Source organism: Strix aluco, chromosome 1, assembly GCF_031877795.1.
Source record: "Strix aluco isolate bStrAlu1 chromosome 1, bStrAlu1.hap1, whole genome shotgun sequence".
NCBI classification, from domain to species: domain Eukaryota; kingdom Metazoa; phylum Chordata; class Aves; order Strigiformes; family Strigidae; genus Strix; species Strix aluco.
The window spans coordinates 25,063,405-25,088,001 of NC_133931.1; the positions used below are offsets into that span (position 1 = coordinate 25,063,405).

General features: G+C 39.1%; 1 protein-coding gene across 1 annotated transcript in view; it reads right to left on the reverse strand.

The window, feature by feature from the left end:
* CPQ (carboxypeptidase Q) overlaps nucleotides 1-24,597 on the reverse strand; it is a 162,538-nt gene that overhangs the window by 44,088 nt on the left and 93,853 nt on the right. Inside the window, exon 5 of the mRNA XM_074815439.1 lies at nucleotides 13,385-13,496. Within this exon, the coding sequence (XP_074671540.1) occupies nucleotides 13,385-13,496 (112 nt within the window). The remainder of the gene's footprint in view (nucleotides 1-13,384; nucleotides 13,497-24,597) is intronic.

Sequence of the window (24,597 nt, forward strand, 5' to 3'; positions counted from 1 at the left end):
AGACCACTGAAATCCCAGTTTCCATCCTACTGCTGCATCTCAGTAAAGAGAATAGGTTTACAGGAGGATAAAATTGAAAAGGTGATAGCTGGTACTCAAATAAATTGTTCTTTCTAAGCTCTCATAACTAAAACCAAAACCAAAACAACTATAGATCCTCCTCCAGCTACAGATTAATTTGCAAATCTCCGATTTTTTAGAAAAAGTAGCTTTTTTTTTTCCCTCTACCTTACCCTTAACTGGGAAACGTAGTCATAGTTTACCACAAAGGTGCATTTTACTGATCAACCTCTACATTCTTATAATTTATCCCAAGCATAAAAAATACTATAGGGCACTTGGGCTCCTAAATTAAAGGATGAAATAAAAACATCGATATGGTCAATCTGTGACTAAGGAAACACATGCAGTAAGTACACCAGGACACTTGCTGTATTATACTCCCTCCGTGTTGGAGTGGCTGCTAGCCCTTTCATTGTCCTTGGGTATCACAAACACTTCAGTCGTACTAAGATGCAGCTCTTATTGACTCTATTTTCTGTTTCTTTTAAATCATCATAGAGTGCTCACACTTGCAGATGTCAGCACCAAGCCTAGATTAGCCAAAATACCAAATGCTTGAGAAAAAAAGATTTATAACTAAGCTTTATTAACTTACCAGATTGACTTCAACCTCAACTACAATGACGTATTCAGCCAAAAGATTTTCTTTCATAACATATGTAAAAGATAACTGTCGACAAATAACACTGAGGTGTTACACACGCGCACATATATGTACATATACACATTTTAGATTTTACATTCATTTTAAATCTAAAATGGTATTTTCTAGACTTAGGTTTCTTAGAGCTTTGCCAGCTTCACCCTCCCAAGAGTCTGCATAAATGGCCCAGCAAAGCCTTGAACGAAGCACCAAAGTAGAACAAATTGCACTACTAGATCACTTACTCTCTAATACTGCCTAAGCCACTAATGTGTTTGCTTCAGGAGCTACTAGGGAGAGGTATATACAGATGTATCATCCTCAAGTCTTGTCCACTGCTGCATTTAACATCATGAGCGATGCATTTTTCTGCATTATTACCTTGTGGCCTAGAATTTCTTTAAAAGGATATTCATACAAGAAGTATAAGATACACGACGACGCTGCTGACAAGCATTAAATTCCTAATGCGCTCCCTACCTTTTTCAGGTTTGCAGTTGATTAGACATAGGGGATTTACTGTGTGACATTATCTATCATGCAAGCACTTTTCATAAAATGCTTGAAATTTCTAAAACCTCTGCCACAGCATAAAATAAAAATAAAACCAATACTCCACGTTTTGTTAAAGAAGACAAGAATTCATCATCAAACACAGTGGTACAATCTGCTTCCATTTCAAGTATCAGCATATTTTTTTGTAAAGAAGAATGAAATGGTATATTTAATAAGATCTCTGTTCAGCCCCTGATGTAATATCAGTAATGTGGAACCATCCCTTCCTTCAGCTACAATAGTGAAATTCCGCTTGTGGTTCATACCAGCTGAAATTACTCAAGTAAAACAGTGACCTCACGAAACTCAAAATCTGTGCTTTTAACAACAGCAGATTATTGTCCATGTCCCATCCACTGCTTTTTGGAGATGAAGATTTTAGATGGACACCATTGATCTTCTCCCAGGCATACTACAAACATACAAAATTGATATTCCATGCCACAAATTTGTCTTGGAAATTATTCCATGAATAATTCGTGGAGGGGTCTGATTCACACCTAATACACCAGTCATCCATGGTTCGTTCACGTGATGGCATTCTGGTTTTAAAGGATTTCTTTGATGGCAGGCTGCAGATTTTCAGTTTGAAGTTGGAACACACACAGCATTGACAAACTTAAACATGACTACTATTCTTTTTAATGAGGCACTTACACTTTCCTTTATGACTAGCTTGTCCTCATCCTTTTTAATTTATTGCAGTATTAACTGGGTTTGCCTAAAAACAGTGTCTTAGGAAACTGTCTCAGTCTTGTGAATTTCCTCCATGCTATGCCTCCTGCTTTCCCCATCCTCTCCTGACATGTCTTCTTTGTTACACAGTTTTCATGGCAATTTCCCAAGTCTCTTGTGACATTACTAGCAGTCTTACACACACACACACAAAAAAAAAAAAAAAAAAAAAAAAAAGCAATTTCTGGTGCATATTTTAGGGTCAAATTAGCTGTATCAATAGTCATTCTTAATTGCTCTGTTTTGCATACAACACACTAGCAGTCCCTTTATACATCATTAACATCCTCTCCAAACTAGTAATGCTCTGTTAATTTTTTTTCAATCTGGCCAAATATTCAGAGGGGTTTTTTTCATTTTGTTTTAGATTCGATCTGCTAAAGTGGAAACTATTTCACTTATTAACAGATTGGGAAACAGGAGATTTTCTGAAATTTCCAGAATCTCAGCAAATGTTTTAGTTGCTGGTTTAATTAAACTGCTGGGCTTCACGGCAAGTTACATATTTTAGGTCTCGTTGCGTTCTCATTAAACTGCCTATTTTTTACATCACTGATATTTTTAGTTATAATATTTCCTATTCCGGTCTAGACCTCAAATGAACCATCAACTAAGGTCACTTTCAACAAGCCACAATAACTTTTTAAGCCCTTTTTCTTTTTGTCCAGTAGACTGTACACAGTTTTGGTGTTGTAGACTTCTTTTCCATAGTATTTCCAGAGTCAATCCACACTTACTCTGCAGTTTTGGGCTCTGCTAGAGGTCCCAATAAGCTAAGGTCCCAGTAAAGTGAAGATGCATGAATTCCTAACATTTGCTACCCAATTATATTGTTTTTCTGACAGGATTTTGATAGCTTTTGAAATAGAAGACAAGAAGATTTCAATATTCCCAAGTATTTTAGAGACTGTTATGTAATTATGTATTCAGTGGCATGGGCAAGCACTGTTTTAGAGAAAAAGCTCTTACCCTAGCAACCTGTTTCTCTGTCTCATTTCGAAGAATATACACATAGCAATAAATTGCAATTTATAGGAGGACAGTAACAATGCCATTAATCAAGGATGTCTAGACTCTTTCCTCTAAAGACCAAGAAAAAGTCTCCATTCTAAACCAGCAGGATTTTGGCTTTCATTCTGTTATTAGAAATACAGTTCTCTATGATTCAGACAACTAATCTCACTATTTGTGCAAAAAAGTATCCGTGTAGTTAGATGTTTATTTAAGAAGAAATGTTTTTTGAGTGAAAAATAATGATTTAGCAGAGAAAATCAAGGGCAATTAAAGTTATGAACCTTCAAAAAGTAAGGCAACACACACCTCAGAAAAACCTTTCAGTACTACTTAAACCCTGACTATGATGTATTTCTAATCCTCTAGTGAAGTTCAAATTAGACATGGGAAACAGCTTTTTGCTTGGGAAACTATCTTTGTTTTCTTCTTAAAAGAATCTAATGCAATGCAATCTGCTTGATTTTTCTCTGTTGATAGGGGTTCTGTTTGCAGCACTGAGGACAAAGTGCTTGCACAGGACAGCACTGGGAAGTGAGTAAACCTCTGAGTCTTGATGGTCTGGAGTAAAGAGAAATGAGATCTCCTGGAGAATAGACATGGCATCACAGGGAGAAGACAGAAAACAGGCAGGTCAGGGGCTGGACGCCGGACAGTGGGAAATGGAAAGCAGAGGCAGAAGCCAAGCTGGGCACTGCAGCTTAATCTTGCCTGAGGCTGGCAGCATGCTCAGAGCCATGTTTTGGGGTTAAGAGGACACAACTCTGCCACAGCCACAAAGCAGGAACAGCTTTTTGAACAGGTCCCTGCAAAGAGGGTGCAGGGAAATGGCAAGGTCTGAGGTGAGTGGGGCTAGGGAGAGGGACTGAGGCTTGCAGAGTTCCAGTGGCAGGTCAGCGGCATCGATGGCAGTGCAGCAAGACAATGAGACTAATCCAAGCAATTTTTTTTCCTGTTTTCAGGGAGGCTGATGAGTGTACACCAGAGTAGGAACGGCAGATTTATAGAAGAGTGGAGGTGGGAAACGTAAGAGGTTTTAGGTAGATTTATTTTAAGAAAGTGATGGAATATCCAAGAGGAAATGTCAAGGAAGGAGCTGGGTATACAACACTGGAGGGGAAATCTGTGAATGATTTGCAAGTCTAGTTACTAAAAATAACATGACTAAGTCTTTTGACTGGGAAAATGGGGGGAGATGAGGGATGTCAAGTCCAGAGCCCGGTGCGATGGGCTGCAATCGAGCCAGGCAGCAATGCTGCCAGCGCAAGAGTTTCTCTGGGGGTCACCTCCTCGCCACCCAGCAGCACAGCTCAGGGAGAGCTCTGACGAGAAGTGCTGACAAATGTGCTCTTCTGCACCTGGGGTCTTAAACAAAGAGCTGGTTACTGTAGGGTCATGAAGTCGATACAGTCATGTCTTCAAAAAAAGAAAAGGAAATCCACTACTTGCCTGTGTAAAACAGCAAAGCACCAAGTCAGCAGAAGACTACTTCACCCCCTGCCCTGCTCTGATCCTGTTGCCATGTTCTCCAAGTCCCACAAAAGGAAGAGGACACGGTCTACCATTAAAATGCACCTTATTCCTCTTTGGCAACACCTCCTTCCTTAAAGGTATTCAGAGATCTCATCAATCTGTGGAGGAAAAAAGGTAATGCAGGGCCCTGCTTCTGCACTCCCTGGGATTACAAGCATCAACCATGGTTTGATCTGAGTGGTGACTCTGCCTTCTGCCTCTGCGGCTCCGCTCTTTGGATCAGAAAAACCCCAAACCTGTTAGACTGTTCTCAGAGCTGATGAGTCAGAAAAAGCACCAGCCACACTTGTCTCCCCATATTGAATATATATATCTATCTTAAAAAACTCACAGTAAGGACAAAGATGCCCCGACCTCATCTGGGAAGGATTTCAGCATTTCACCATGTCAGTTGCGTTACAGATTTGAAAAAAAAATCACAATAGCCTCTGTTGCCAGGTTTTTAAGACTTTTATAGATAAACAAAGCACACATTTTATCTTGAATTTCCTGGGCAAATTAAAGCTTGCAGAGAAGTAGCAGTCCACAGGACAAAGGGCAACTTTGTTATGGAGGGCTGTATGCCTAAATTTACCGCCAGATTAACAACTTTGTATGTCTGCAGTCACCCTTCTGCTATTCCAACCCAGTATGGAAATTGAAGATTTAAGTATTTGCCAAATATGCATTCAACCAAATGTTGAAATGAAAGAATAAATGCACTCGTAGTGTAACAGCATACACAGATATTTCATACCAAGTAACCAAGAGTTACTAGATTTGCAAAAGTTGAAGGTCAGAATAAAATATGCAACTTTGGGGAAGTGGAAAGAATGTAAGAACAAGGAGTTAATATCAGGCATATTTATTGTTTTTAAAAAAGCCACCTACAGTAAAAGCAGTCATTTAATCATGTTTCACAACATATCTCCTAGACAGCAAACAACTGCACCACCACAGCTATAGGAAATTCAGAAAAATGTTTAACAAAATTTTTGGCAAGTAGGTTAAAATTGCAGCTATATGACTTCAATACTATGACTTCAAACTAGTAGAAAAGGAATGATTCCAGTGATCTTTTTTTTTTAATAAAACATATCTTTAGTCCTCATATATTAGCTAGTGAATTTGGACTTGAGAAATGTAACTTCATACAAAGACTACAGTGAACTGCATAAAAATCTGTCTTACAGTTTTCCAGTCACATTAGTCACGGGTATAATTCAGATGAGAGTTGCAACTTCAAATTTAAATAATTTTTAAGGGGAAAAAAATGTCTAATCAACTCCTTATGAGTTACATAAAATGTAATTCAGGTAGTACCTTAAAATTTTTATGTACATTGTTTTTAAAACATTTCTGTAGTTTTCTGGGCCTTTCTCCTATGAAAGAGAAATTCGGTTGTGCCAGATCCATGTCTACATCTATAGGAAAGTTGACTAATGAAACTCCATCTCCCCATAACGGTGGCAAAGAAAGTAAGAGGGGGAACTACACATAGCACCTATCAACATACATTTCTCCCTTTCTTGTGTGCATATAGATCATCGTCTAGGAATGTAGGAAAGACATGTAAAAGGTGTGAAGGCTGAGATTAGACTTTGTCAAAAATCACCCTTCCTTCATCAGGCTGCTATAGCAGCAATGGCATCAGGCATCCTGCCCTGGGTGCGAAAGAGGAAAATGTGCCCTGTCCATTTATTTGACTCCTGGTATTCGCTGGCTCTGGCAGCTCCCCATAGCAAATATTTTTTTACATGAAAGAACCAGGATTCTCAGAAGCACTTGGAGGCACAGTCTGAGCAGGAGACCTCCTGGTCTAATGTGGCACACAAACATGACTGAACATGAGCTCAGTGCACAAGACAACAGCAAATGCAGGAAAACGTTTACTCTGTAGCATGATCCATCACTATAGTGGTCTCTGGAGTACAGCCTTTCCTGAAGTCTATACCGACTACATCAACACAGGCAGGAGTTCAGATAGCAATAACGGGCAATGCCTTCCACTGCTGCAGTTCAAGCAATTGAAGGGAAAGAGGATAGACTTGTGATTTGGCAAATTCACAGCTCAGCCATTGGACTTCCTCCGAAGATGCACCCTGTAAATACACAGACTTGGCAGTAACTGGTGGACACATATGCACCTCTGGGCTTGGCAGGGCACCAAGAGTTGACTAGCAATGGAGCAAGCAAGACTCAAAACAGCCAAGGAAAGGTAGAAAGCACATTTCTGAACAAGGAGAGAGAGCTTGTGGGTAAATGTTGCTGAAAGAAACCTGGGATGTGAACAAAGGACCTATTGACTATTTGATTCCTCCTGTGCTAGCAGAGATGAGACTCTGAAAATAAACTAGACTGTAGTGACAAGTAGCAGACCCCATCAGCTTCTCTCCTCAACAGGAAAAAAAATGGTTCCAGCTGTTTTAATTAAAAAGAGACACAACCATTATCATGTCTGATTTTTTCAGAAGAAAGCAGTGAAATTCATACATCAAAATTAATTGCATCTCTAAGTCCAGTGGGCTCTCTACTGCAGTTAGGAGGCTTAGTATATTATCCTTGGAAAGTTGACACTGCCACACGACCACCTTCTAAAGACCTTTATTCTTGTTGTTATTCAGTTCCCTCAAGCTCCCTTTAAGGATAAAAGCCCCACATTTCTCACGTTGGAATGCAATGTGGCTTTGGCAGGGTGGTCCCTGGGGTGGGAGCAGGGCAGAGTGCCTGTGGCCTCCCTCGGCTGGGAAATGACCCTCAGCCAAGTGACGCAGGAACACAGCTGGATTAGGAGCAAAGAGGCAGCACTGGCTAAAGCTCTGAAATCATCAGATACATACTACTGCTTCTTGCTCAAATACATCATACACAAGTATTAGTCCTGAGCAAGACCAGCATGGCAGCAGCCACAGGCTTGAAACAGTGGGAGACGAACACAAGTATCTCCTTCACAGAAACTGGCAACCAACATCCAGAGCAGGACTGAGTCTCACAGGCTGTCTGTAGAGACCACTAAAGGCAAAATATGGCACCAAAATAAATTTGGGATGACTTTATGGTGACTTTTTATGACTAGCTGCTTAACCAGTCTTTCACCTCATCTGGAAAAGCAGTTTCTTTTGTAAACCTCATGTGACACAGGGACAAGATAAACTGTGTTTCAAATGACACCACAGGATTAACCAGACCAATGTGAAAATACTGAGGCAAATGGCCTTGGCCATCTCCAGAGATGCCCTTTTTTCCACACAAACAAGCATAAAATTTGAGAATTATAAATGCAACCTGGAAACAAGTTGGGTTTGAGGTTTCTAGACTGTAATTAGCAACACAGCTGTTGTTCTGCAAAACTAGAAAACCCCAATTTGCTCAAGAGCTGTCTCTCCTACAGCTTCCAAATGCCCTCACACCACATCACAGCTCATGCAATCCACCCTGAGGATTCCCTCAGCTTAAAGACAAGAACCCTTTAGCCCTTCCTCCCTAAAACACCCCCAGTGCATTTCCATCATCTCTAAATTACCCTGGACAACACTCTCACTACTGCCGTAGCAATATTTGCTACCTATCACACAGAGTTTGCAGACAGATTAAAAAGAAAGAGTCTCTGGTGCTTACACCAGAACTACACGTGTTGATTAACCAGGTGTTCGTCATCATAGAGAAAGGATAAAAGCGGAGTTTCTTCCCGCCTCTCCATCACCCGGCACATAAATGCACTTGCCCATCAATCACCCACTTGCAAAAAATATATAGGAACTTCATATTCTAAATATTTCTATGCCTCTATCAAATTTAGTTAAAATTGATCAAAAGGTTAAAAACTACAGAGAGAAGGGGAAGGCGGCAGCTGCCAGACACAGCTGCAGGCAAACTGCATGCTGCACAGGCTTACTGCCTCAGACACTCTGCCTGCAGTTATGAAGGGTAATTTCTTAAGCATCAAAAATCCTCAGCTAATCGCAACAGCCCCAGCTCCACTGAATGAAAGGGAGTTTACCAGTACAGACCCTCTCACAAACTGCCTCCCATCTTTATTCCCAGAAAAAGGAATAAAGAGCAATAACTAGCCGCAAGTTCTGTGGAAACACTTCTAGTTCTTTGGTTTTTAAGCACATAAGACATGAAGCAGCTCGCCACAGATCTTAACTATCAGTGGTGTATACAAGCTTCAAGAGTTCCAGGAAGAAAAATACTGTTTTTCTTTCCTTTGTGCTCCATTAAACTTCAGTGTTAACTGGGAGAAAAGACCCCTTTGGCAAACATTGGTCAATATGACCACTAGAGTTGGTGAATTTTTCTGAGATTAGCTCCCGGCAAAGCAAGCAGCCGTGAGAGTATAGTTGATATGAAGACCTTGATATGGGTGCACGAAGGAAAACACTTCTGCTTACTCTGGTCAGGAGATGTCTACAACCAGTGCTGGTACCAACAGGTGCACAAGCCGGTGCTGACATTTAACTGTATGTTGCTGAAAGGGACATTTCGAGAGTGAAGCTGCAGCCACACAGAAGAGAAGAGATAGGATTTAATTTTCTGCACGGGGTGGCTGTGGAAAAGCCACCTGGAGCACGATTCACCTTGCTGAAATGTAACCATCTAGAAATTGGCATTTGCTCTGAATTTGCTGCCTGTGGTTCCTCCCTGGAGAAGAGGGAACGGCACCTCCAGCAGGTACCCCCGTCCTGTCACTCCATCATGGAAGATGGAGAGAGAGACATTACAGCTGTTAGAAGAAAAGTATTCAGACAAACTTGAAACTTTCCACTTTTTAGCTCTTCTACTTTCCAGGTCTAACTGAATAGTTATAGATCTAAACAGTATTCAAAAACTACAGTAGTTCACAATCTGGCCCTGTGTTTTTAAGGTACTACTCTTTTGAAATGTAGACATGGGATTTTACATGAATTATATCTTTTTATTCCACTCTCTGGTAATATAATATAAATTATTTCAGTTAAATCTGTCCTTCATGTAGTTTACTTTCTCTCAAAAACAAACAACATTCTTGTGAAGTCAAAAAGTGAAACGGAAAAAAAAAATCCTTCCAAAAGTTTGAAGTTTTAAAGACTGTGTAAAACGACTTCAGATTGTGCTATGTTACATGTGTCTTATTACAGTGTCTGAAGATCTACAAAAACACTAGAAAGAAAAAAATATATCAATATGGTACAGAAACTGCAAGCTCAGTTAAAAAAATAAAACCTAACACTGAAGATTCAGGAAATATAAAGTCTAACAGATTAAGTAACTGATTTAGTTAGAAAATAAGCAAAAAATGTTAAAATAATTTTACTTGAGGCAAGAAAACAAACTGCACTGCTTAAAATATAACCATCTTAAACTATAATTTAATGAATTTTCAATGAATTTCATGTATTTGGTCCTAAGCCAACAGCTATTAAATGGTTTGGGGAGGTTACGTTGAAAGTACGGATTGGTATTTAAACTATAATCATTCTTCAAGTACTACATGGAATTACCAAAATCCTAATCAACAGGCATAATTTGTGTCCACCAGCCACAGCCAAGGGTCACAGTGATATCATGATGAAGTGCTATTAGATCATTACTGAAAAAACCTGCTTAAACAGAGTAGTAATATCTTGCTTTATGGAGCCAATGGACCGTGGCAGTATTTCTCACTACATGATACAAACTTCATATTCTAGAATTCATATTTCAGAATGCTCGCTTCAGCTTTAAGATCATATTACCATAGCTGTAAGATCAGTTACACTGTGATAAATGCAGACACAGTTGTTATGGCTTTAAGGCTTTTTATGCATCATGGCTTTAAGACTCCCAGTACACAGTAAAAAAATTCTACACATGCATACGGACAAGCCAGTTGAGTTGGCTTAACCCCATGGGAAATGTATTTGGTGGACTAGTCTGAGACTAAATTTATCAGGGTCCAAAAGGATATTAAATCAAGTCTCCACAGTTCAAAATATAATGCTCACTCAAAACACAATCTATGGAACTGATTCTAAATAAAACTTATTAATTCATTTCTCCCACAATCTGCACATCTGTTATTTTGCTGTCCTTTTTGTCAGATTTTATGTGCATCATAAGATATAAAATCTGCATTAGCCAATCTGCTATGGAAGACAGTTTATGAGAGGCCCTATGCCCCATAGTCATTTACAGGTTAGATGTGATGACCCAGAAGTCCTCTCCCAGCTTTACATTCCTGCAGAATACTGGTATAACCAGAAGAGCTGAACACAACAGCTGGCCAGAACAGAGGGCATCAGCAAAGGCTCTGGCATTTCCCAGCTGAGAAAACAGCATTTCACCACAGGTCGTACAGCAAACACACAGGCTACTACCAGAGGAAATCAAATATTTGAACAAGCAGAGTGATGTATTTCAGTCATGCGTGAAGGGAAACACAGTGAATAAGAATTATACAATGCCACCATGAACCTGCCCTTAAGAGACACAAACCAGTTTATTCTGAATGGAATAGAGTCAGCAAACACAGAAGTACAAATTATGTTTTTTCCTGAAGTTGGAGGGAGCATAGACAATTTTCCAAGAATCATAAAAGAAAGATTAAAAAACACTAAAAGAAGGAGTAGGCCTGGATTCTTCTGTGGAAGAGTCCTCTTTAGTTTACTTTTAAAAGACCAAAAATTAAAACAGATGCACTCCGGTTTTGGTCACAGACTGATATTCCAATCATTCCAAGGTTGGCAAAAGAAGATGTAAGAGGTTCAAATAATGCAAAATAAAAGAATAGGAATTCACAGGGATGTCTGATGTTCACCACTGCAGTATGAGAGTGGCTAATCACGTAACAGAGCTTGTCTATAAAGAGGTCTTCAAGAAACACTGAGGTTGTTCAAGTGCACAGATCTTTCTGATCAGAAGCAGGGAAAGCTGGTTTACTATTTAAATTCTGATAGAGCTAAGAGAAGGAGAAGCAGCTGATTTTAGTTTTTAATGAATACGTGGTGCATTCCTCTTGACCACAGGTTACAGTTCTGGATAAAGGGAATAATGAGGAAAAATAGATTCCATCTGATGAAGGGGGAAAAGCATCCTTGAATATCAACTTGACAATCTCAGAAGTCTGTTTTGAACTAGTTTTGAGGGGTATAGCGATAAAAGCCCATATGGAAGTAAAACCAGCAAAAAACTACAGATCAAGCAGATTGGAATTTGAAGTGTGGAGGCCAGAAATCAGACTAGGCCACGGCAGACTAGGAACAGGACACCAGACAAAACTTTGAGAGGCTGGGTTTCTGGAGAACACAGGCAGATGACTGTGCAGCCACAGCTCCCTCTTGCACATACACCAGCCCTACCTCACCTTACCTTGTGGACCATCTCTCCCACCAAACATACCCTATGTAGGCATATGCAGACCATGTCATTCTACAATAACACACTGTCCGCAGCCCACTTCTACCCAGAAGTCAGATTAAGGCCTTGAGCAGAAGAAATTGGCCTTTCAGATCCCACACAGGAGGGCTATACAAACCAGGAGGCAGTAGGCTGAGCAAGTCCACACTGGTATTTTATCCACAGCGCTACTGGAACAGACATATTCACGCTAGAAGCTGCCTCTTCCGATTTCTCTGCTTCTTTATCTACATTTAGCATTGATGGCATGGGGATTTAGTTCAATTCATAGTTCTGCTGGGCCGAAAGACTGGAGGAGGGAGACCAGCAAGCCCAGGGTTAACAGCCTGTGTGCTAGAATATCAACTTCAGAAGAGTCCAGCTGATCTACAGACCAAATTCCAGAACCCAGTCACCCTGTCACCCTGCTGATTACTAAGAATGATTCAAAGAAGTGATCCCTGGAAACGGACGTTGCTCTGCATCCCACAAACCTATTGTAGCAGGATATTACAGTGTGCAAAGCCTCGGTGTCAAATGTGGCTTGATGAGACATATGAGCCCACAACATTCAACAGGTCACCATGGTTAAGCTAAATTTCACAGAAGTGTATCCTTGTAGTGATAAGACTCAGGTGTGTGCTTCCTCTGACCTGGATTACCTTTGCAAAGGAAATGAGCTGTCACAGTCCAAAGCAGAGCCCAAGCACACAGCAACATAAAAGCAGATTAATCAGGAAATCAGCCCTGAAGTGCAAAGCTGAGAACACACCAATTTGATGGTATAGATGTATTTATCAGTATTTGGTGGAACAAATCCAGGCAGGATGTAAATTTATTTAGGAAGAACATTCAAGGAAAAAAGAAAACCACTGAAATATATACATTGGAAATATGAACTTCTGTGAAGTTTTGCTGAATATCTTTACATGTAGATGAAGGGGAAAGACCAGAGGCAGGATCATTGCCCGGATCCAGTCCTAGGTACATGTTCTTGAGAGAGACTTAGATGAAATTGTCTTGGGAAGTTATCAAGAGCAAGGTAAGGGGTTGGGAATTAAATTCACTGAGTAGCCGCTGTAAAAGCAACATGTAGGACAATGAAAGGTTTAGGAATGTGCTGAACGACAATAAGGCAGAGAACAGTATCAGATGGTTATCTGTGACTTCATGAAGCTTCATCTTCATTAATAGGGAGGAACTTATAAAGACAAAATGAAAAGGAGTGATTACCTTCTAAGGTACCTAGATCTTACACTGAACTTTCATTCTATGACAACAGTAACAATGCAGGCTCAAAGCACTTTCTAGATCAATGACTGATGTGTTGTTTTTGGATAACCCCTGTGATGAAAGAGGGAGTTTAACAGACAAATTTTCAAAATATCTATACTAAGTATGAATAGTTGTCCTCAGAGGAATGAATAAAATAGAAAATCCAGTTTAGACAACATAGACAACATCTTAGAAATGTAATGCATTAAAAATATTTTAAAATTGAACATTTACCCAGATCCTTAATGAGTGATAATGCTTCCCATGATATAAATGCTCCACCACCATCATCCATAGCTCCTTGACCAACATCCCAGCTGTCCAGATGTCCACTGACCAATACAATCTGGAAAAGCAATTATGAGAAAACATATCTTCATGAAACCACTGAATCAGAAAAGTCAGTTTAGCTTTTAAGCATTTTAATGATTCTGTCATAAATTTGAATTTTTAGTTTAGAAGGGGAGGAAGGGAACATTTCAAATAAAACTAAAACATTGTTCTCTAGTCACTGAATATAAATCTGGGATGACCAAATGCATCCTACTGCTTTAAACCACTGCCTAAATCAAACTAGATATGCTGTGAGAAATGTTTAAATGCAAAGTTTTGTCTTGTACATTAACAAAGTGCATACTTTCCAGAGATAGAGGACTACTACATTGCAGAATGGCGAAAATTTCTTTCATAGTTAAGCTGTCTAAGCCCTTAGGCATGAAATTCGACTAACCCTATTTTTGGGTGCATAAGGAAGAAATATGAACTTACACTGAAGTGTTCCCAGACAGAGGTTGTTGTTTTATTAGGTATCTATGGTACTTGTCACAGAGGACTTCTAATTTATTACTGGATCCCCTATGTGCTACAACAATGACAAGGTATTTTATAGTTCCATTAGTCATAAGGATATTTTAAATTAGAAATGACATGGTAGCAAGTCGCAGATGGGTTGTCTGCAAAGAAAGTTTTGTGGCTGCAGTAGAGTATAGCAGTATATGTATCTCCAGAAACACACACTTTCAGATCTGAACTCTTCAAATGTCAACAAGCAGCATCAGACCAATTCCAGAAGTGAGACAGTTCCCTAACTGGACCTGAAGCTGAAGGGCTGATGGATCTGTGATTGCAATGGAGAGGTCAAGGAGGGACAAGAACTCTGGGCCAAGCAGGCAGTGTGGCAAAATGATGCAACAGAACAAAAACAAGAGCAGTGAGCCACTGCAGTGCCCCAGGAATCTCTGAAAACTGGTACCAGTAAAGAGTGCCCTTGGGATAGGGTGTAAGTGGAAGCAGACAACCTATGACAGCTCAGCACTGAGGAAAAACAAAGAAACACTGCAAGCATCTGCCTGTGTCCTGCCCAGAACTGGCCATACATGAAGGGATGCTTCCCGCTCTCTGGTCGGCTAATGTCAAACAGGTCTCAGAGCTGGAGGATCTAGAAAAAGGTGAAAAATACTCATTCCTCCGGACACCTGCTTCTTCCTAAGGGATAAGACTCTCCTGGCATATCATCTCAGCTTTCATTCATCACAGGACAACTACTCTAGCACTGAAAATGAGAACATAATGAGCTTTTCCTTTTATCACCCCTGGAGGGTGAGCGCCTATGCTGTCAAGTGTGTAGCTAAGATTGGAAGGAACTAACTTGGGGCCCAGGCATGAAGACCTCTATCTTCCCCTTCACATAAAAGAAATCTTAGTACATTTTCACTAGTTATTAAAAATAACGGACAAACAGATCATGGCAAGCCAAAAAAGCATCAAGTGCTCATCAAACAACCATGCTTTTTCATTCAACCAAATACAAACTCAGGCAACACAACTAAAAGGTCCCTTTGTATTAAACAAGGACCTGATAAATTACTAGTCATATCCATTGTATTGCCATATGTCCAACCAGAATGTACCAAAGCCCTTCAAGTTTAGAAAATACGCTATGAAATGTTTATAAATATGTGTATTATAAAAAACAGAAGTGGCATGCCTTAGAAGCTGGAAAAGCCTGGGATTAAAATCTGAAGAGCAGCTTTCCTTCTCAGATGTTTCTATTCTTTTCTGCTTATCCAGTCTTAACTCAACATGCGCTTGCTTTCCAGCACAGACTGATTTTCTTGGTAGCAGACAGATATGGTGCAGCCTTGATTTCAAAACTCCCCTCCTTCAAAAGCACTTAATTTTGGATGGCAGGCCCTTCTGTAACAGCCTCAGATTTACTCAGGGGGTATTCCTGCAATTTAATGTCATGATCCTCCCAGGCCTGGTGTGAAAGACTGCAAACAGCACATTTTTCAGGGACACTGCCCTGCAGTAGAAGTAATCTGTGGCAGCCCTCTGCTACAATAGCAACATAGCTTGAAACCAGATAATCTAAGAAAAGCCATGCCAGCTTTAGAGGTAGAAACCTTTCTGCAATGAAAGCACAACGAAGTGCTCACTGCGGTAGTCCTTCCTCTTTTTGTTTTCTTATAAGGGAGAACTAAGCACACACACATGCTTGCAGGTGATGAAGGCAATGCATGAATGAACTCTGCTTTGAGAGCTTGGGATGTACGTGTAGCCCCACTGCAACCTGCCTATGGAGGACAGAGCTCAAACAACATCACACCTTGCAGCCGACTGATGCAGACTCATTACTGTTCCCTCAATAAGGAATTTGCAAATAATAATAATTTTTTTAAAAGAACAGAAAAGGCTCTCAGTGTACACGCAACTGTCTGTGGTATAAAGGATGTCTATTCCACAGTGGCAAAATTGCCACGTGGTTTGTTCTTGAAGCAAAAACTGGTTTCAGGAAGATAACTATTCACTCTCCTGGGAAACAGTTTCAAGCTGAAGTGAATTTAGAACAAGTTTGTAAACTCACTGAGAGAGAACCAAGTTTACAATCAAAGTGATGCCTTGTCTTTAGCAGTGAAAGAATACCTCACTAATACTGTTCCCTGGCAGCAATCTCAACATGAGCTTCTGAGAGGAAATTACTCCTCATTTCTGTGAAACAACACATTGCAACAGCAGGAAATTCTGAATCAGAAGAAGGTGGTGTAATCCCATTTGGGGTTACAGACTCCAATCATAAAGCCAACTCCAGAACATTACAGCAAAACAGATCAAGGTTCAAGTGGATTGAGAAAGTGAGATAATTTTATGCATGAACTTTTACTTAAATTTACTTAAGCTGATGCCAAGGGTAATTACATAAATACAACCAATGTACTTCTATGTGAAAGTTTTTTTCAGAACAGTTGTCTTTTTAAACTATCATGCTTTTGAAGCAGCTGCTAAAATGAAAGTTTCAGTTATCCTGCTGATAGCTAGCCATAAACATTCTTAAAATAAGACACAGTCATAAAAAAACAAAACTACTATGTTTATCATGGTCTTTAAGCAGATATAATGTGTCCAGGCAACGAATGGAAATACTTCTGAAATTCACTCTAAACCACTATATTATTTAAAATAATATAAAATAATAGTAGTATAATTCTCTGTACAGGTGGGCTAATAACAAAGACAGTTAAAGCTTTCAAGGACATAAGAGTATTGCATTTTCCACATTACTTTCAAATCTGTTGTATGGTTCTCAGTTCCAAATCTACACATAGACTAATCACTTACATTTGCACAAAACATTCCTACAGAAATGTCAGCACATGCCAACAGAATGTAAACACTGCAAAGCAATGTAAGTAAGTATATGTAAGTGTGTTTGTTTTAAAAAAACCACAAGCAACTGTATAGGACAGTACAAATACAGCAATACACATTTGCCAAATTGACCAAAAATAAATTTAGGATAAGGCAGCTTGCATGCAACATGACAACTTAAGATTTGGCTTTCCTGCAGTGACACAGCTAAGAAATGCTACCCTAGGCACAGTCCCGAGACAATACAACAGAAGTGAATCTGCAGGAAACATTTCAAATAGAAGATGAGTTATTCTATTTCCTTCTGCACCAGCATTAGACCTCTGTTGGATACCTTTAAGTCTTGCCCAGCATTTCAATCAAGCATATCGAAATATTTTAAAAATTATATTATATTTTACATATTTATATAAACATATATTTATATATTTTATATTTTAAAACCAAGAAGATTAGGAAGAGGAACCACCCATTCACATACATTTGCATATGTCATGGAGTTATCCTTTTCTAACCAGGATGGTTTTTGCCACTAAAAAATAATCTCCTATTCCATAGTCACACATGCCTCTTGCATTTGCCACACAGTAACTTCATAAAATGTAGGTGAACTACTTTCTGCTTGGTTTGAGGGAATTTTAATGAAAGTCTACTCCACTTTTGTTAGTCTCTGCAATCTCACTTTCTCCTGTAGAGGTATAATGCAAAGGCTTATTTCTATGCAACATTAGAGATCATAAATACTAAACATTAGAAAAGAACTGTAAGTAACATTTACAATAACAGAATTTAATCTAGAATAACATTTGTATCAAGTTGTGAAAACCACCATGCAAAGTTATTTCATGTCACTGAGGTAGATGGTAATGGAAGAGTAATGAAGTAATCATTCATCTTTGCTCTGCATGGATGAAGAAGACTTCATGGATCGAGGTTAGTGCCCACAAAGTAGGACCTCAGTTGATGAAATCTGGCTATTGACACATTCTCTTAGAAAAGCTTAGTAATAACTTTCATTATCCAAACCACTGAAAAGCGTTTTTCCTTACATCTTCCTCCAGCAGACAGGGAAGATAAGGATCACCTTAACTTTCATGGAGAGGACAGAAAACTTAAACAAGGATCACATACACAGAGAATGGGATAACCTAGAACTAAACAGGATATTAGAACCAGATCAAGCATCTTTAGCCAAGACGCATTCAAACTCCGAGTGTCTGTATGCCAAAACTTCAAGCTAAAACAGTGAAGTGCTCTAGACTGTAACTTAAGTTCTTTTCAACTGCTCATCCACATTTTCAGCCAGATATTGTCAAGAATGAGTCGTTTGCTCAGGCAGCACAGGTCTATGGTGTTCCAGCCCAGTTCCCAATTACCTGGAAACTCATGAAAAGCATTTCTACTCAAATTTTTCTGGTTTGTTTTTCTCCAGTTTGCTTCTAAATAGGTCCATCTTAAGCTCTAGGTACCACAATAAGGTCTTATATTATTTGACTGGGTATTTTTTCTGTGTGAATCCCTTCCCATGCATGAGATATTTATACAATACATAGCTTACACATATGAATACCAGATACAGCTGATTTGTGCTTGGACCAAAAGTAGAGGAAAACAGAAGTCAGATAAGAATTAGGATCCCCTATTCAATCCAATCAAAAAGTTGCCTATAAATTCTCTCCTTCCCCAGATATTCATTACTCTTTTTATTCACACAAACATTCTCTCACTTACAATTTCCTATCTTCCCCAGTCTCAAACAAAATTTCTGACACTAACTAAACCATGACTGAAAAGCTCTTGATCACAACTTAATCCCAGCACCAAATTCAGGCCTGTGCTGCTAAGCATAGGGAGTACATTCTGAGTAATCTATCCATTTGGATAGCATGATAACTATGAACTGCCAGATGGCTTCAGTTTATAAGGATCTAAAGATTTTCTTCATTTCACTGTGTTAACAGCATGAGAACAACGGAAAAGAGAAAGGCAGCATATCATGTACCTAACTAGTAGGCAAATAAAACAGCTGACAGGACTAAATTTAAACCCATCATGTTTAACTTGCCTTCAAAACTATGATTAAATAAAGTCTTCATATACACAGATTTGCAAATTAAGAGTACTAAATCTGGCATGGCAGTTTTAGGATGTATTAGCATCATCCACAGTAGTGCTTGCAAATATCTTCTGGAAAATGGCAACACCAAGAAATATGCTCTTCTACTGCTTACCCATGTAGCAAAACTGGCACTGGTGTTCTCAGCAACCTTCTTCTTTTAAAGTAATTCTTAATCTACAGACTGTATTCTTTTTCCCTTTTTTCAGGAAAAAGTTCTGTCACCTTAATGGAATAAAATGTTGGTGTGTAATTAGGTTTTTTGTCCTGACCGATTCTCTTCCCTATTCCACCTCAAACCTTTCTCTCTTCAACTCACACAGCAAAACAAATGACAAATGACAAATTAAGAGTTGTCAACTTGATACTTCGTGTCCAGGCAGAACCACATTCCTGTATACAAACCAACATTCCTCAAGTTTTAAAATATTTAGAATAGTTATTTATGTGCATCATGCAAATAACATTCTGTAAATCAATCCCTTGGCTTTTCCATCAAAGGCCTTCTGAAATCTAAACAATCAGAACTTGTAATCCTATGTGCTGTAGCAGCACACAGACTGGAGCAAATGCATCACACTTCATCTTCCTTTCTGGAATCCAACCCAGTTCTTTCAACAGCAGGATAGAGATTTGAAGGAAACTTCTCAAGCACTGCATAATAAAGATAACCATTTAAATAGTTCTTGCCGGGACACTGCATTTTGTATCTATACTACCATTATTTCAAGCTCAGCATCTCAACATTTAGGGAAGACAAAACTGACAAAGTTGAGTGCCCATCAGCAACATAGCACTATATGGCATGGGATTAGAATTAGATTTACATGCAAGGTTAGATATATATATAATATATATATAACTGAATATAAACTCTCCTGTATTTAAAAATGTGTGGTTCATTAATACCAGAAAAAACCACTTTGTCCAGTTATATTTAAACACAGGTCTACTCTATTGTGTGTAATTCCATCAACTTCAACAGCTAAATTGAAGCACAGAGCTATATCAGAGATACTCAGTTGTAAAAACCATTTATTTGGTAAAAACTCTTTTTGAAAGTCTACTCTGACCATTTCACAAATATTTGTTTTGGGTTACAAATGTGTGAAAAAAGATTTTTGAGTTTCTGCACTTGCCTTTAAGAAAACACTAACTGCCTCCAGTTAAAACTGCAATTGGATTAAATCATGTCCTAAATGTAAATCAGGAACATTACCACATTTAGTGGATTTTATTTTGTATATATAAGAATATTTTTTCAAATTAGTTTTTAGCTTTGGTATCCAAATAATATGACTTCATTGTGCAGCTCCTTTTATTAGATTTCATGCACATTAGAAATGGTTCTTATATAATCAGTCTAGCTGTCTCAACTAATTTACAGTCCTAAAGATACAGTGAAGTTCAGAAAGAAAAAATGATTAAAACAAAAAGTGTCTTTTCTACTTAATATGCAGTGTAGTAAGTCTTAAATTCCAGGCTTCCGATTAAATGATAGATCTGCACATGAAACAGAAGTGACTCACTTAGTCACACAAGAATCCAACCCTATTATTTCTAAAAAGCTGATTAACCTTCAAAGAGCCTCTGTGTCACAATATACAGTAAACTCTTTAAAGCTGAATCTCTACTTTGTAAAAGCGATTGAAAATAAAGTGTTCTCAGAAAGTATTGCAACCAAACCTCCCTGTTTGAAGTGAATCTCAAAACCACTGAGTAGTTAGAATAGCATAGGCTGGTATCATTTATGGCATATAGGACAGTGAAGGAGAAAATTATTCTGAAAATGAATTATTACTGATAAGGGAATTGTAGTAAAGGTAATGAGACATAGAAACTATATGTGCATTCAAAAGATAACCAAGTATTGAAATGACTACCATTTTCGTACTAAATGATGAATTTTAAGACTTACCATTTCCATATTTAAGTTCCCTAGAATCTTTTATTTCCTATTTCCTGAGCTGTAACATTTCAGAAAAAATACCAATTTCATAATACTGTATTTTGAAAATAAGGATTTTAATTTATGTATTTAAGTCTGCCTAATTTATGTATTTAAGTCTGCCTCTACATGTTTTAAGAGGAAAAATTATAATAACTACCTCTAAACAAAACCAGGTATAACTGAAATATCACTTACCCTTGATACAGATGATGTTGGAGCTGCTATTTTTCTAGTTCAAAGCATAGCAAAGAATCTCTGCAACACGCCTGTATGAAAGCTGAAACAGCACCTGACCTGATGTGCAGAGAGAAACAATCCTTTTTCTACATCAGCAAAGGAAGACTTCCCTGACACACGTAGTAGATGATTTGTGTATGAAGAAAGGAGTTATTTTATAATCTAGAGTCTTTGTATTTATACGTTTTTCACTTTAGGGATATATATGATTCCACATTACTACAAATCTAGCAACATTCTCTAATGTTTTATCTTTGAAATTTCTTTTATCAGATATCAAAATTAATTTCAGCTAAAATAAACACTAATGTCCAGTGCTACTTCTTTCACTGAAGCATTTACAAAAACTGTCCTACTTGTACACTGTGATACTATGCACTACTGGCAAGCACCCCTTTCCAAAACTGTAAAAATTGTAGATTTTTCTCCAAAAAGTTACAAAACTATTGTTTCCTTTTGAGAATACTAGAGAACTCCTTAAGTCAGACCCATGCTCTGCTTGTATTGCCTTAGAGCATTCTGATGAACTAAAATGTCCTGAAAGCTATCCTGGATAGACATGTCTGAACGGTCCCTCAAGAAAATAGACTTCATTTTACAAATCCCCCAAGTAGATTGCTGATGGAAGCAAGTCAAAAAACCCTTAGATGGTTGTAATAACAGCAGAGGGCTACAAGAGAAGAGACTTCAAAACATAACATAATACTTATGACCCAGTGTCAGACACCAAGCATCAGAGAATACTTGAGGTTGGAAGGGAGCTCTGGGTGCTCATTGACTTCCACACCCTGCTCACAGCAGGGTCAACTTAGATCTGATCACTCAAGAGTTTTGTTCAGTCAAGTTCTGAATATTTCTAAAGAAGGAGATGCCACAACCTCTCTGGGCATATTGTTTCAATGTTTTCTCTTAGTAAAATATTCTTCCTAATATCTATTACAACACAAGCTTTTTTAAAATGTGCCCTACTGGGCCCTCACTGCAGCATTCAAAAGACAAACTGGATTTTGAATGCTGTCAGCTCCCAAGCCTGCCTCGTAGTTTTACATCTCCAGAAGCTTTTACTTAATTCATCATCACCAGCTGAACACAATGGAAATGAAATTCTTGCCTTTTACCACACCATTGTCCCTCACCATTACACACACTAAAAGGAGTGCTGATCACATAATCAGTTCTCCTGAAACTATCTCATCATCCCACTTCTATACTCACAATGATCTATCAGAACTGGTGATGTCTGTTGTCCTCATTGCTCTCTAGCGGAAGGTGGCTTCACGCCTTTCTGCTTTGATGGCAAAAACTTCCTCCTCTCACGGTCACAGATTCACAGCTGCAACTCCAGCCTATGACAAAGGCTCTTCTGATGTTGCCCTTTTAGTCCACAAATCCATGCGTAGGCCAGGTTCTTGCCATTATTTCCTCTGCTACTTAAAGGATTTCATTGTATAGTATGCTAAAACACTCAATTAATTTTTCATTTGATTACTGTAACCCTTTTTTATTTCTACGGCTTATCCTACATTCCTGGCACCTGCACAAGTTTTCTCAGAATTTTGCTAAGATTATCCTTTTATTTGTCATAGGTTTTTTTAAGATTCTTATTATTCCTTACTAATTTTTTTTAATGTATACATAATTTTTTTTTCTTTCCCATACACATGTTGCTTCTCTCTTAAACTGCACAATAAATTTCTCAAAGCAGTGCTAATTTCACGCATTTCCAGAAGCGCAGCAACCAAGTGTGGGAGTAGGAAGTTACAACAACGTGGTGACTGAAACACCAGCACATGCAGCACAGGGAATGGGCAGGAGGAATAGAGCTGTGTGCAGTTGCAGGGCTGCCATCTCACTGGGGTCCCAGAGCCATGGTGGGATAGCTCACATGACCGGAGGGCTGCAAATGATGGGTGCAGGCTCTTTAGGAAGGACAGGATGGAAGGATGATGAGGAGGAGTTGCCCTTCTTGTGAGAGCAGTGGGATCTCCTGGAGCTCTGCCTGGGGCTGGATGACAAGCCAGCTGGGAGCTTGTGGGTCAGGATTAGTTGGCAGACCACTGTGTGACACGGCAGTTCATCTGCTACAGATAGCATGAGGAGGAAGAAGTAGATGAGGCCTTCTTCAGGCAAATGCAAGAAGCCCCATGTTTGCAGGTCCTGGTCCTCATGGTGCACTTTAACCACCCCAATATGTGCTGGAGGGACAACACAGCAGGGCACAAGCAACCCAGGAGGTCTCTGGAGTACACCGATGACAACTTCCTCACAGAGGTGATTAAGGAATCCTTGAGGGAGATGCTCTGATGGATCTCACACTTACAAACAAGGAAGAACTGATTTTGGGTGTGAAGGTCTGCAGTGAACATTAGATGGTGGACTTCAGGATTGTAGACTTTAGCCTGTTCAAGGACCTGCTTGTAAGAATCCTATGGGAGAGAGCGCTGGAGAGAAAAAGGGTCCAGGAGAACTGTCCAATTTTCAAGAATCATGCTGGGCTGACCAGCTGGAAAGCAGCTTGGTGGAGGATCTGGGGGTCCTGGTAGACAACTAGTTGACCATGAGCCAGCAATGTGCTCATGCCATAAACAAGGCCAACGGCACCCAGGCTGCATAAAGCAGAGTGTTGCCAGCAGGTCAAGGGAGGTGATCCTTCCCCTCCTCCACTCAGCACTGGAGAGACACATCTGGGTGCTGTGTCCAGTTCTGAGCTCCCCAGAACAAGACATGAATATACTGGAATAAGTCTAATCAAGGGCCACAGAGATGATGAAGGGACTGAAGTATGTGACAGAGCTGGGACTGGAGAAGAGAAGGCTTGGGGAGTCCCATTGATGTGTATAAATACTTGATAAGGGGTGTAAAGATGGAGCCAGACTCTTCTCAGTACAGAACAAACGGTAACAGGCATAAACTGAAATAGAAGAAATTCCATTTAAAAATAACAAAAAGCCTTTTTTACTACAAGGGTTGTAGAACATTGGAACTGCTAACCAGAGAGGCTGTGGGGTCTCCATCCTTGGAGATATTCAAGCCTTGTGTAACCTGCTGTAGTTGACCTGGTTTTGAGCACAGGGTCAGACTACATGATCTCCAGAAGTCTCTTTTTGTAACTATGACACCAATTCCAGAATTAATAATTCACATTTTCTTCTGGCTCTATAAACAGCCCACTTTTTTTTTGGCTCTGAAAACTTCATTAAAGAGACACAAAAAGCAGAACAACTTGCAAATCAATTCTACCAAACCCAAGTATGTCCTTCAAGATCTAGATAGCTAAAGTCCAACTGTAATCTTCAATATAGTATTTTACTGGCAGAAGTTTTATGAACTATTAAATGCAAGAACCCACCGAAACAGGACATTACTCTGCTTGCAACATGAAAAAAAGTCTTTATCTTAACACTGACCCTAAAAGAATTGCTTTACATATTGTATGAGATGTCTTCAAAGTCTCATTATCACTTTCAGATTACAAGTCTTCTTTCACCAATTGCA